General features: G+C 44.1%; 1 protein-coding gene across 2 annotated transcripts in view; it reads right to left on the reverse strand.

Moving 5' to 3' along the window:
* Positions 1–3,185: 3,185 nt before the first annotated feature.
* Positions 3,186–14,223, reverse strand: part of LOC121289073 (calcium-activated chloride channel regulator 1-like) — a 46,019-nt gene continuing 34,981 nt past the window's right edge. For both annotated transcript variants that reach the window (XM_041208066.1, XM_041208065.1), the window contains 3 exons: positions 10,262–10,429; positions 4,876–5,103; positions 3,186–3,922 (listed from right to left, as the gene is read on the reverse strand). In XM_041208066.1, the coding sequence (XP_041064000.1) occupies positions 3,522–3,922; positions 4,876–5,103; positions 10,262–10,429 (797 nt within the window). In that variant the 3' untranslated portion in view covers positions 3,186–3,521. The remainder of the gene's footprint in view (positions 3,923–4,875; positions 5,104–10,261; positions 10,430–14,223) is intronic.

Raw genomic sequence — 14,223 nt, forward strand, 5'->3', positions numbered from 1 at the left:
CCCCCTGATTCCCATTGTGTCCAGTTTTGCTAGGGCTCCTTGATGCCACACTCGGTTAAAGCTGCCTTGATGTCAAGGACAGTCATTCTCGCCTCACCTCGGGAGATCAGCTCTTTTGTCGATGTTTCAACCAAGGCTGTAATGAGGTCAGGAGCTGAATGGCCCAGGTGGAACCCATCTGGGTGTCAGTAAGCAGGTTATTGCTAAGTAAGTGCTGCTTGATAGCACTGTTGATGACCCCTTCCATTACTTTACTGATAGTCGAGAATAAATTGATGGGGAGATAATTGGCTGGGTTGGATTTGTCCTGCTTTTTATGTATAGGACATCCCTGGGCAATTTTCCACATAGCCGGGTAGATGCCAGTGTTTTAGCTTTACTGGAACAGCTTGGCTAGGGGTGCGGCAAGTTCTGGAGCACAAGTCTTCAGTACTATTGGCGGAATATTGTCAGGGCCCGTAGTCTTTTCAGCACTCAGTGGCTTCAGCCACTTCTTAATATCACGTGGAATGAATCAAATTGGCTGAAGACTGGCATCTGTGATGCTGAGGGCCTCCAGAGGAGGCCGAGATGGATCATCCACTCGGCACTTCTGGCTGAAGATCGTATATTCAGCCTTATCTTTCACATTGATGTGCTGGGCTCCCCCATCATTGACGACAGGGATATTTGTGGAGCCTCCCTCCTCCAGTGAGTTGTTTAATTGTCCACCACCATTCACGACTGGATGTGGCAGGACAGCAGAGCTTAGATCTGATCCGTTGGTTGAGGAATCACTTAGCCCTCCCTATTACTTGCTGCTCATGCTGTTTGGCACACAAGTAGCCCTGTGTTATAGCTTCACCAGGTTGACATCTCATTTTTAGGTATGCCTGGTGCTGCTCCTGGCATGCCCTCCTGCACTCTTCATTGAACCAGGGTTGATCCCCTGGCTTGGAGGTCATGTTACAGTGGGGGATATGCTGGGCCATGAGGTTTTGGATAGTTTTTGAGTACAATTTTGCTGCTGATGATGGCCCACAGTGCCTCATGGATGCCTAGTTCTGAGTTGTTAGATCTGTTCGAAATCTATCCCATTTAGCACAGTGGTAGTGACACACAACATGATGGGGCAGGACTTCGCCTCCACAAGGGCTGTGTGGTGGTCACTCCTACCGATATTGTCATGGTCAGATGCATCTGTGGCAGGCAGATTAAGAGACACTGTGCTTCATTTGGCTAACAATCAACATCGAACATGGGACTTCAGACTGCAAAGCAATATCATGCAGTACCGGTTGTCACAATCCATAGGAGGGGGAGCCTGGGGGTAAAGGGGAATGGGGTCTACATTTGTTACCTGGGTGGCTCTGGTTGATACTCACCACCAAGGTGCCTGGATTACAGTGAAGATTGTACAGCTTGAGCGGAAGCATACAACCCTCCAGCAGACAGTGTGCACCATTATAGGATTAAGTAAGTTACTGGTAAAAATCCAGGAGCTGTCTAGAAGTAGACCAGGCATTAAATTGGTTAATGGAGCTATTAGAGTGGAGGTCGGCAGGAAGCTGAATCCAAAAATAAATGAGAAGATGCAGGTGCATATAGGCGCGGTATACTGCAGATTTGTACTCAGCAAGAAGAATAAACATTGTAAAGATAACTGCAAAAATACTAACGCTGTAAAACTAGGAAAGGAAGAATTTGGAATGTGTTGCTGGCTGGCATGGTGGGTGCTGTCTCTTCACATTTAAAGAGGGATCTGGACCAATTCTTGACTGAGGCAGCGATTACACCATGTGGAAGGTGAGTGGCTTTATTGAGGAAAAACTGACCAAAATCACGAATGATGTTCTCTGAATATAACAGTGGTGTGCTTTCTCTCTTTATCAGCCTTGACCTCTCTATGACATTTGATGTGAGAGTAGGAAGGGCACTATTTATAATCCCAGGAGGTCTCAAAGTGCTTTACAGCCCATGAAGTACTTTTTGAAGCATAGTCACTGTGGTAATGAAGGTTGACACAATCCCCTTCCATCATACTTGCTCCATTTTCCCTCTTTGTGTGAGAATCCAGTCCGTTCTACCTGAATACAGTGAATATATCTCCAGCAATGTCTTCTCCCCTTAGTTCAAACTGCACTTTCTGGAATTAACTAAAGTTCTACCTTTCTACCCTCTCTGCTTTTGCTGCCCTTTAGTGAATCAGCTGATAACACCCAACATTACCCATCTGGCACCACCCACCCCAAACTGTCGGACTGTCTGACTAACACCTAGTATTAGATGAATCACAACTTTCCTCATTAACATCAGGAAGGACAAATCTGTCATTTTTGGCCATAGCCATTAATGAATGGAACTCCGTTACTATGGTTTCCATCCCCATATCTGGCCACTGGCTCAGGCTGAACCAGACCATGGAAAACCTCAACATCATGTTCAACCCTGAGCTGAGCTTCACATTCTGAATCCTGACCATCACTAAGATTACCTCGTTCCAACTGGGCAACAATGTCCACCCCTTCCCCTACCTGTGCCCCTCCACACTGACACTCATATTCATGTTACCTCTAACCATAACTATTGCAATGGTCTCCCATTATCCACAAACTCCAACTCATCCACAATGGCTCCACCTTTACCCTGCACTAAGTCTTGTTTACACATCACCCTCATTCGCACCGTTCCACGCTGGCTCCTCATGTCCTCTCCCAACCCATACTAACACCAATGAATCCCCCTTCCTTTCTTTGCAATACATACCAGCCTCATATCTTCCATTGTAGCTTTGGTCTCAGACCCTGACATTGTGTTTGTGCCCTGTCACTTCATTCAACTGGTGCTGGCAGAGACACCAGTGGCCTTGGCTCTGCCTTTTAGATCAGCCACTCTACTTCTCTGTTCCTCCTTTAAAAGTCTCCTCAAAAACTGTCTTTCTGTTCAGACTTTCAGTCATCCAATCCCTCCATCCACAGTTCAGCCTCCCTTTCCATTTATGACCTTCGATGTATTTTGTTACATTAAAGATGGAACTTAAATGTAAGTTATTGTTGTTGAAGGCAGCAAGAATAAAACTTGAATCGTATAAATTTTTAATTTTCTGGGTGAGGGATCTATTCCAAATAACGACGCTGTCCTTGGGAACCTCTGCATGAACTTCTGATAGATGGTGGCAGCCACTCAAAGAAAACAGTATACACCCATTACAAGAAATCTTGTTTATTAATGGAGAGCAACAGAGATAACATCAAAAATAGACAAGTATACAGAATCCTTTCTTGTAAGAATGCACAAAATTACCCAAATCCAGCGAAATTAAATGCATAGATCTGTGAGAAGCATAGCTGAAGTGTGTCTGGGGTACCACTGGGGTTTAAACCCATGCAGCTTTCCTAACTCTCCCAAGCCAATGGAAACCGTGGAAAAGTGTGTAAATATTTGAGAAAACTATGGATTTTCACTCCCCCTCCTGCCCCTCAGCACCAAGCCTTTACTTCTATAAAGAGAAATCTGGTTAAGTGTTTGAATTATTAATCTCATTAATTGCATGCCTCTGGTACATAAGTTCCAGTCTTTTTTCTCTGTACCAGGTAATTAATAATTCCAATGATCAAACACACAAGAATTGTGACAACTATTACACTCCAAACAACCTCCGATTTACTATTATTGCCCTTTGCGTGCTCAATGAATGGCACATAGACAGAAGCCTTGGCTACGTTAGACATTTCAGAGGACTGATTGATTGTGTCATATGCACAGAGAGCGAAGTAGATATTTGTCCCATTTTGCAGTTTTGTATTTTCAGGAACAAATGCAATTGCTTCCCTTGAGCCATATGGTTGTGGATTCAAGCTGGTTAAGTTAACCAGAGCTGCTGTTGAGAAATTGTCCCGTAGCTGTAGAAGGTTGTCACTCATTCTCATCTCATAGCGAGACGCTAAGAAACGAAGAAATAAAATGAAGGAAATTAATGCATTCATATAAGATCATAAAAAAGGGGATCTTTGACTTTATAAATAGGTATTTGCTCCACCTCTAATTGCTCCTTTAATAAAGTTGAAAATACAATAGGAACATAGGAGCAGGATTCAACCCATCGAACCATTCAACCCATTCAAACAGATCATGGCTGATCATCTACCTCTATGCTAATTTTCCCCACTATCACCATATCTATTGATGTCATTAGCCAAAAACCTATTGATTTTTCTCTTGAACATGCTCAAAGATTGAGCTTCCACATCCCTCTCGGGTAGAGAATCCCAAAGATTCACCATCCTCTGAGTGAAGAAATGTCTCCTCACCTCAGTCTAGAGACATAGGGCAGAATGTTGTGGGTGTGATGGTGGTGTTGCAGGAGAGCCACATCTTATTCCACACAGGGCGGGTCTTCCCCTGGGATCAGGGACCTCGTGTCTTGAGGCTAACACTTTGGTCCATTACTTAGCCTGCATTATAAGAGTCTTTTAAATTAGACAATGTACCCAGTTCCTGCTTCTTCAGTGGATAACAATTTACATTGGTGCCATTTGATGAAGAGCAATGGTATTCCCTCAGTTTCCTGACAAACATTTATCCCTCAGCACCACCAAGACTGGTCATTTATTTCACTGCTGTTTTCAGGCTTTGCCACATGCACTGTTACGCCACAACTCATAAATCTTAACGTATTCCTCAAAGCAGAACACAAGCAGCCGATGCCATTGGCTTCTTTGCCATATATAAATTCACCATATCACCAAGGTTTACTTGGTTTCTCTTTTCCTGTGGGTAGGTGCTTTTCTTCCGTGTGTGATATCTCCACTGGTCATCAGCATTCATCAATGGCTTGTTCAAATCACTCCTACAAACAAAATTTTTTATAAGGAAGCCAAATTTAGCAAAAATTACCTGCTCCCTGATCGTAATCGTCTCCTGGTGCTGTCCATTCCAGCTCAACTTTATTTTTGACTATTGTTGCTTGGAGGTCTGTGATTTTGCATGGTGGAAAGTCAACAATGGGTGTTCCTGCTGGAACTGAAATTACTCCTCCTGATTTGACCCTGCTGAAGTCTCCTAACTCAGCCTGCAGATCTTCCGTGTTGCCTGCAGGCCTTGGTAGATTTGTTTGAATCATGCCTACGTGAAAAGGAAGACATGTCTCTCTTAGACCCCAACTACACAGTCTTAACCAGCAAATATCTTGATCTACAGGACTTGCCTGCAATTTCCCTCATGACAAGTTTCTGGCTTTCGCCAAACAGTGTGCGACCAAGAAGGTGCATACTTAATGCAGCCATACAGGTTGAGGATCAGTCTGCAAATCCTTCCATCATACGCCAAAGGCTTGTAGTAAGAGTGGGACCAACTCCTGGTCATACAAACATATGAATTAGGAGCAGGAGTAGACCACTCGGCCCCTCGAGCCTGCTCCATCATTCAATAAGATCATGGCTGATCTGATTGTAGTCACAACCCTACATTCCCGCCTATCCCCGATAACCTTTCACCCCCTTGCTTATTAAGAATCTATCTACCCTCTGCCTTAAAAATATTCAAAGACCCTGCTTCCACCACCTTTTGAGTAAGAGAGTTCCAAAGACACACAACCCTTTGAGAGAAAAAAATTCTCCTCATCTCTGTCTTAAATGGGTGACCCCTTATTTTTAAACTAGTTTTAGATTCTCCCACAAGAGGAAATATCTTCTCTACGTCCACCCTGTCAAGACCCCTCAGGATCTTATATGTTTCAATCAAGTCACCTCTTACTCTTCTAAATTCCAGTGGATACAACCCTGGCTGTCCAGCCTTTTCTCATAAGACAACCCGCCCATTCCAGGTATGAATTTAGTAAACCTTCCCTGAACAGCTTCCAATGTATTTACATCCTTCCTTAAATAAGGTGACCAATACTGTACACAGTACTCCAGATGTGGTCTCAAAAATGCCCTGTATAACTGAAGCATAACCTCCCTACTTTTGTATTCAATTCCCCTCGCAATAGATGATAACATTCTAATAGCTTTCCTAATTATCTGCTGCACCTGTGTTTTAACCATGTGATGGAAAGAAAGCTGAAGCCTTTACCATCACTATCCATAGCTCCAGGCTACAAAATGCATGTAAAAGTGCATGTTGCCACAACCACTTGGACTCCTTGGAGGCAGTGGGCTGGGTGGACGGTGCAGATCAGATTAGTGCCAACAGCACTGGCTCGATCCCCGCTCTGGCTGGGCTGAATTGAGGACCTGCCTCCTTGCCGTACCCATGGTGGAGATCACGGCGCTGTTGATCGGACTAACCTTCAGGCAGCGAACTGAGGAAGGAGTAGTGTGGGAGATCCAGTGAGCAAAAGCTCATCACCTCCTCACAGATAGAGGAAGGGACAATCAGACAATGACTCACCCCAGGACCTACTTGTAGTTGGGGGAACAGCGGACAGAAGGCCTTTGGCCCACAGATCGGTTTTATTCTGAATTATTCTTTCTGTTGTGTTTCCTGACTTTCTTTTTGCTCTGAAACATGAAGCTAAGTATTGCAGATGCTGGAAGTCTTATATAAAAACAAAACATGTTGGAAACAGTCAGCAGGCCAACATAAGAAATAGGAGCAGGTGTAGATTATTTGTCTCTTTGAACACGTTCAACAAGGTCATGGTTGATTTTTTACCTCAACTCAATGTTCCCACTCTATCCCCATCTTTGTTATTCAAAAATCTACTGATCCCAGTCTTGAATCTACTGAATGGCTGAGCATCTACAGCTCTCTGGGATAGATCATTTTTAAAGATTCATAACCTTCTGAGTGAAGAAATTTCTCCTCATCTCAGTACAAAATTGCTAATACCTTATCCTGAGTCGATGACCTGTACTTTTAGACTGCCCAGCCAGGGGAGACATCTCCCTAGCACCGAACCTATCAAGTAGCATGTTTTCATGAATAGTTATGGACCTGAAGAATCATCCCTAACATTTCTCTTTCCACAGATGCTGCCTGTCCTGCAGAATGTTTCCAGTATTTTCTGGGCTTATTTCTTCCTTCTTGTTTCATCCTGAATTTCTTCTCTTTGTTTACGTTTCTTCTTAATTTGACTGCTGTTTCTGTCACTTGTTTTATTCTGAGTCTTTTATCTCATCATTCTATTCAACTCTCTTTTCTCTCTGGTTTTATGCTGAAGTTTAATAACAATGAATAGTTTTCTGTTTTGGCTCTATACTTTCTTAGTGATAAGAAGGGTTAATGAATGTAGTGCAGTGGATGTTGCGTACATGGATTTTAGCAAGGCATTTGACAAGGTCCCACGTGCAGATTGGTCAGGAAAGTAAAAGCCCATGGGATTCAGGGTAATGTAGCAAACTGGATAAAAGGTTGGCTTTGTAACAGGAAACAAAGGGTAATGGTCGATGGATGCCCTTGCGAATGGAAAGTTGTCTCAAGTAGTGTTCCACAGGGCTCGGTGTTGGGACCCTTGCTGTTTGTGTGAAATATTAATGATTTGGACGTGAATGTGGGGGGCACAATTGGGAAATTTGTAGATGACACGAAGATTGGCCAAGTAGTGGGTAGTGTAGAGTTTAGCCATAATCTCCAAAATGATATAGATGGGTTGGTGGAGTGGGCGGTAAAGTGGCAGATGGATTTTAACATCGAGAAGTGTGAGGTCATACATTTAGGGAGATCAAACAGTTACAGGGATTACATAATAAATGGGAATATACTAAGAGGGGTAGATGAAGTGAGAGATCTTGGCGTACAAGTACGCAGGTCCTTGAAGGCAGCAGTTCAAGTAGACAAGGTAGTAAAGAAGGTGTATGGAATGCTCTCCTTCACTGGCAGAGGTATAGAATATAAAAGTAAGGATATAATGTTGGAATTGTATAAAACACTGGTGAGGCCACAGCTGGAGAATTGTGTGCAGTTCTGGTCACCACATTACAGGAAGGACGTAATAGCTCTGGAGATATGGCAGAGGAGGTTTACAAGAAAAGTATAGCTACGAGGAGAAAGTGGATAGGTTGGGGTTATTTTCCTTAGAACAAAGAAGGCTGAGAGGTTACTTGATTGAGGTGTACAAAATTATGAAGGGAATAGATAAAGTGGACAGGATAAAATTGTTTCCCTTGATGGAGAATTCTAGAACCAGGGGACATAGATTCAAGATAAGTGGCAGAAGGTGTAGGGGGGGACATGAGGAAGAACCTTTTTATACAGAGGGTAGTGGGTGTCTGGAATTCACTGCCCACGTTGGTGGTAGAGGCAGAAACTTTAAACTCTTTTAAAAAGTACCTGGATCTGCACCTTAAGTGCTATAAGCTGCAGGGCTTTGGGCTGGGTGCAGGAAGGTGGGATTAGAAAGGGGACCTGGGTGTCTTCGGGCTGGCATGGACAAGATGGGCCAAATGGCCTACTTCTGTGCTGTAACTTTTCTATAGTTCTATAAGAGGAGCAGAACAATGAATCTCCCAGAAAGTTGCAGGTGGCAAATGCAATATGCTTTTATGGGCAAATTATTTCTATAATATAGTAAATGCTTAGATGGGATTATGTTATTCATATTGAAGAACTTAACAACAAATATGGCTCCTAAGATACAGTTGTCCACTACGGTTGGTCAAAATGTGCTGAAGTACATCAAGATCTTACAATGATGTCTCTGTCCAATGATCAACACATATTGGTTATAAAATAGAATAAGCTAGATGGTATTATATAGAATTATTTAATATTGGGTTAGAGTTGTTTGGCAGAATCTTGGGGAGATGACGGGGGTCTTGGCCTCTGGCTGGTGAGACCATTGCGTCATAACCACCGCAACCCCCCCACATCAGCACCCCCACCCCCCCACCCCCCACCCACACCCGGATCCAGGACCCCTGGGTCATAAAGTCCCACCTGTTGTTAGCTGCTGGCCAATCAGAGGCCGATTGCTATTCTGCACTCAGTAGCACCACTGGGCAGACGGCGGCTGCTGCCTCTATGCCACCCAGCCAAAGCCTAGATAGAGGAGGGGCACATGCACAGGTGAGTGATGGCAGGAAAGGGGTTGCAGGCTGGGGATCTCAGGGAAGGGGGGTGACAGGGAGAGGGAGGGGGGGTGGGGTGCGGGGTGCAGCTGCAAGGGCAGGGGGGTTGGTTCTAAGCAGGCTATCCCCTTTCCTGATGCTGGGTCCCTCAATCAGGCACTGAGTGCTGTTGAAGGAGGGACCCTACCCTGTCTCTTGTTTTATTCTGAATCTTTCATCTCACCATTCTATTCAAACTCTCTTCTCTCTCTGGTTTTATCCGGAAATTTAATAACAATAAGTATTTTGCTGTTCTGGCTCTATACTTCCTTATGAAAGGAGCAGAAAACATGAATCTCCCAGAAAGTCGCAGCTGAAAAATGCAGTATAGGCAAATTATTTCTATAATACAGTAAATGTCTAGATGGGATTGTGTTGATTATTCATATTAAAGAACCTAACAACAAATATGGCTCCTAAGATACGGCTGTCCACTATGGTTCAAAATTTGAAATCTCCTCTCACCCACACCCAAGGAACCCGCAAGCAAACACGCCAGGATTTGCTGGTTGTGCTCCCCGTATGGTGAGCTGCCCGCCTGCTGCTGGATTAATGCCAAACAGCAGCAGGATGAGACCCATAGTTGGGCATGAATTGCGGACAAGTGGCGGGGACCCCATCTGCAAGTACATTGACCATGGGGATGGACACAAGATGCCACCTGTTAAATTAAAACATACTTCAGGAAGACATACGGCTGCAGAAGGCAATCTTTTATCACAGCAAGCAGGAGTATTGATGAGGAATTTACTGCACTGCAGATAGGACAAAGGTTTCTTTTGCAATAAAGATTGGAAAAGACAAGTTATCACTGACATACGCAGCAAAGAGTAACAGCTAGTATCTGTATAAACCCCATTGCAGAAAGTCTTAACAAGTGCACCTTTGTATGAATAATATATGCTCAGGAAGCGTACAATGTTCGTTGGCTTTAGGGATATCAGATGGCCACAGATTCTCATCAGTAAGAAGGAACACACATCAGAGTGATCCTTCCTGTCCAGCACTGCCCAACATCATTATTTAGCTTAGGACTTAATATGGGCTGTAAGGACTGGTATAAATTCCTGCAATTAATTATGAGAAAGTTTATGCATTATGTAAAATATCATCCCAGCTGCAGCTCAAAGCATACAGAGAACTCACAACTCAATAGTTCACCACAGTATAAAATCATACACCACTGCGATGGCATCTCTGCACATTCTTCATTGGCATTGCCAAATGTTTCTTACCATTTTCCGTGTATCCTGGTATATAAAAGGCATGAGCCCCTGTTCGGATTGCTGTCTTTGTAGTCCCTTCTTTTCCCTCTACGCGTACTTTAAAGTTGTATCTTCCATATCCAGAATACTTATGGAAAAACTTCGTGTAGATACCATCATTCTTGACAACATCAGCAGCTAAAGGCAAGAAAGGGCAAATTGCTGTACACTGAGAGGAGCACAGAATAATAATACTGTACTTGGGTTATCACACACTCATTATATGAGTGTTCACTGATGACAAAGTGAAATGTTCAGGGAAGAGCTAATTTCAAATCCTAAAATGCATTTTATCTGTGAATTGCTATAAATGTAACATATTGATCTGGTGCACATTTTTGCATAATTTATCAATGTAAATAAAAATTTTAGGACTAAAAATTGGGTTGTGCCATTTTTGGGCACAGTGGTCACCATTCGTGACCTGCTTGTGCCAGGTCCAGTGGAGGTAAGCACCACATGAATTTTGTGCTGTCACCTCCTCTATACACAGACCAAGTGCCTACTGCACTGCTGGCTGCCTCTACACTCAATAATCTATTGACACCGGGCAGTGCTGCAGCCATTCTTCTGTTCTTAAAGGAAGCCTATCCCTGAAAAAGAAAGTGCACTGAACTATGAGAAGCTGCTGTTGGATACTATTTGGTAATTCTAAACAAAGGAAATGGAAAACTGAGGCAGAAATTAAGTTCCAGGGACACTGATACGACACTGGTGGTCTTAGGGGTGGACTTGGGCAGGTGGAGAAGTGCCATGCTTCTATTGGGGGGGAAAGCAAGAGGCCTTAATGAACTACCCCCAGGAAGGATCATGGGCAGGTGGTCAGGAAGGTCAACTCCTGGATTTGAGGATCTGAGCAGTACCACAAGAAATCTAATGACCTCACCTAGCTGGTCAAGGTTCAGCGTCTCTCCATGACATTTCCTACTCACACCACTAACCTCTCACACTATGCACCACTCCCCCATCACTCACTCAGTAATTCACCCTTGTATTCCAGAATCATGCCTAACATCTATATACTCCCCCTCCTTCTCACACCCCAACCAATACTGGCAACCTCACACCTCAAGCTATTCAGCTGTGGAAGGCACATCTCCCAGACACAGTACAATGCAATCACTGACGTTGTTCCCTCTCACTTTAAGGACAAGGTAACACACAATAGAAGGGAGACAAGGGTGCCTGCATCTCCTTAGCCATAATGAGGAATTGGCTCTCTAATTCATGGCTGCAACAGAGCTTATGACATCCAACGTGACTGAGAACATTCAGGATGATGGTATGTTCCTGCCTTATGCCCCTTCTCAATTCCCAGCTCACCTTCATCCTGCAGATTGTGTGACCATGGACCTCTTTCTTTTCCACCCAACCAGCCCACGTCGCACCACCCCTCCCCCCTCCATTTCCCTCATTCCAAAAGTCCCCTTCTGATTTTCTGCTTCCAGATAGCCAAGAACTGGCACCCGCCCAGGCACACTAGCTAAAGGGGTAGGAGAGGGAGCAACATTTCAGTACTGATGAAGAGTCCCTGTTATTTGATCTGAAACTTGCAGCTATTCTTTCGTGGGATGTGGGCATCACTTGTCTTGCTAGGCCATTTCAAAGGCAGTTAAGAGTCAACCACATTCCTGTGGGTCTGACCAGGTAAGAATGGTGGATTTCCTTCCCTAAAGGACATTAGTGAACCAGATGGGTTTTTTTTTGGCCATGGTCACCATTACTGAGACTAGTTTTATATTCCAGATTCATTAATTGAATTTAAATCCCATCAGCTGCCATGGTGGGATTTGAACCCATGCTCCCAGATACTGGGCCTTTGGATGACATTACCACGGTTCCACCATCTGCCTTAGAAGGGTGGTATAGAATTGGGATTAACATATGGTGAGTCACTCAGCTCAAGTGGGTTGCAGGCATGTCATTGGGAAAGGATGGTTCGTGAGCCAGCTCCCCAGCGGGTGAGTTTGCAGTTGTGTTCTGCTGTAGAGGATTCAGGTCAGGGCCTTGATGGGGCCACATGTAGGAGAATGTAGATGGATTTGTGTACTGAGATGCTGGGTGCACTGATTGGCTTGCCAGACCGCCTCCTGTCACTGCCAATGAGTATGGAGTTGGCAGATGGCATTGTGCAGAGTTTGCCCCCTCTGCAGCCTCTGCTCCATCTCCATATCACTCTGCAGACCTAGAGGAACCGCAACTACAGTCCTCATACCCGTTGCGGACTTTGTGTGGACAGATCATCAAATTCTCTGCCCCCAACCCCCCCACTTTGGGGAGGCAGCAACACTATCTGGCAAATCCACCAACTCACCACAACATCTCCAAAAACATTCCAGAGTACTTTCAGAGACTTGTTAGCAACCTACTCAAGTCAAGGGCAATTAGGGACAGGCAATAAATGCTGGCCTTGCCTGCGACGCCCACATCCCATGAAAGAATGAGGAAACAAATATATCAGTCGGTTGAGCTGTCTGAGATCATGATATCATCACTTAGCTGCTTTTGGTGCATACAGGGGGCACCTGGGCAAGTGCCCTTCTCAAGATGGTACACTGCCTGGGCCACCGTGGAAGTGACTGATGGCACAGAGTCCACCTTCAGTAGAGCTGCCAGAAATTTTACCCTTTCTTTAGCTGAGTCATACCATCACACCTAGTGAAGCTGCCAATCTGAATGTGTCGACAGTGCAAAGAGATCACGATCAAATCATCATTCACAGTAAATGAAACTAAAGGTAATAAAGCACCATTTCTATTCTTTGGATTGACTGAAATGTTCCTTAGAAGCAGTGAGCAAACACCATAAAATCAATCAAATTATAAACCAATCAAATCTCTTGATGCTACTTTTGGCCAACACTGACACAAGTCGGTAAAATTATATCAGATAAAATTATTAATACAGGAAACAAAAATATTGAAAAAAGGTTTGATCAACCCCCAAACCCCATCTTCAATCCAGTCCTGGACCTTCGGCTGGACCCCATGCTGACCAGTTGCCTGGGAAGCGTGTCTGGGGAGAGCAGATGTAATTCCTCTGTTTCTACATCACGTCCTGACTCTGAGCTGAGGCCCAGGAACATCTTGTGGCCCTACGTTATTCCTTTTGTTGATGCTTTTCCATCTCCACAAGTCGGTCTGAGAAAATGTTTGCCTCATGGATGCATTGGTGGTCATCTTCTGAATTCTATAGGCTCTGGAACAGTTCCTACAGATTGGAGGGTAGCTAATGTAACCCCACTATTTAAAAAGGGAGATAGAGAGAAAACAGGGAATTATAGACCAGTCAGCCTGATGTCAGTAGTAGGGAGAATTCTAGAGTCCATTCTAAAAGATTTAATAGCTGAGCACTTGGAAAACAATGGCAGAGTCGGACAGAGTCAGCATGGATTTACAAAAGGGAAATCATGCTTGACAAATCTACCAGAAATTTTTGAGAATGTAACTAGTAGAGTTGATGAGGGAGAGCCAATGGATGTGGTTTATTTGGACTTTCAGAAGGCTTTTGACAAAGCTCCACATAAGAGATTAGTGTGTAAAATTAAAGCGCATGGGATTGGGGGCAGTGTATTGAGATGGATAGAAAACTGGTTGGCAGACAGGAAACAAAGAGTAGGAATAAATGGGTCTTTTTCCGAATGGCAGGCAGTGACTAGTGGGGAACCACAGGGATTGGTGCTGGACCCCAGCTATTCACAATATATATTAATGATTTAGATGAGTGAATTAAATGTAATATCTCCAAATTTGCAGATAACACAAAGCTGGGTGGGAGGGTGAGCTGTGAGGAGGATGCAGAGATGCTTCAGGGTGATTAGGACAAGCTGAGTGAGTGGGCAAATGCATGGCAGATGCAATATAATGTGGGTAAATGTGAGGTTATCCACTTTGGTAGCAAAAACAGGAAGGCAGATTATTATCTGAATGGCT

The sequence above is a fragment of the Carcharodon carcharias genome, chromosome 16, assembly GCF_017639515.1.
Source record: "Carcharodon carcharias isolate sCarCar2 chromosome 16, sCarCar2.pri, whole genome shotgun sequence".
Lineage (NCBI taxonomy): Eukaryota > Metazoa > Chordata > Chondrichthyes > Lamniformes > Lamnidae > Carcharodon > Carcharodon carcharias.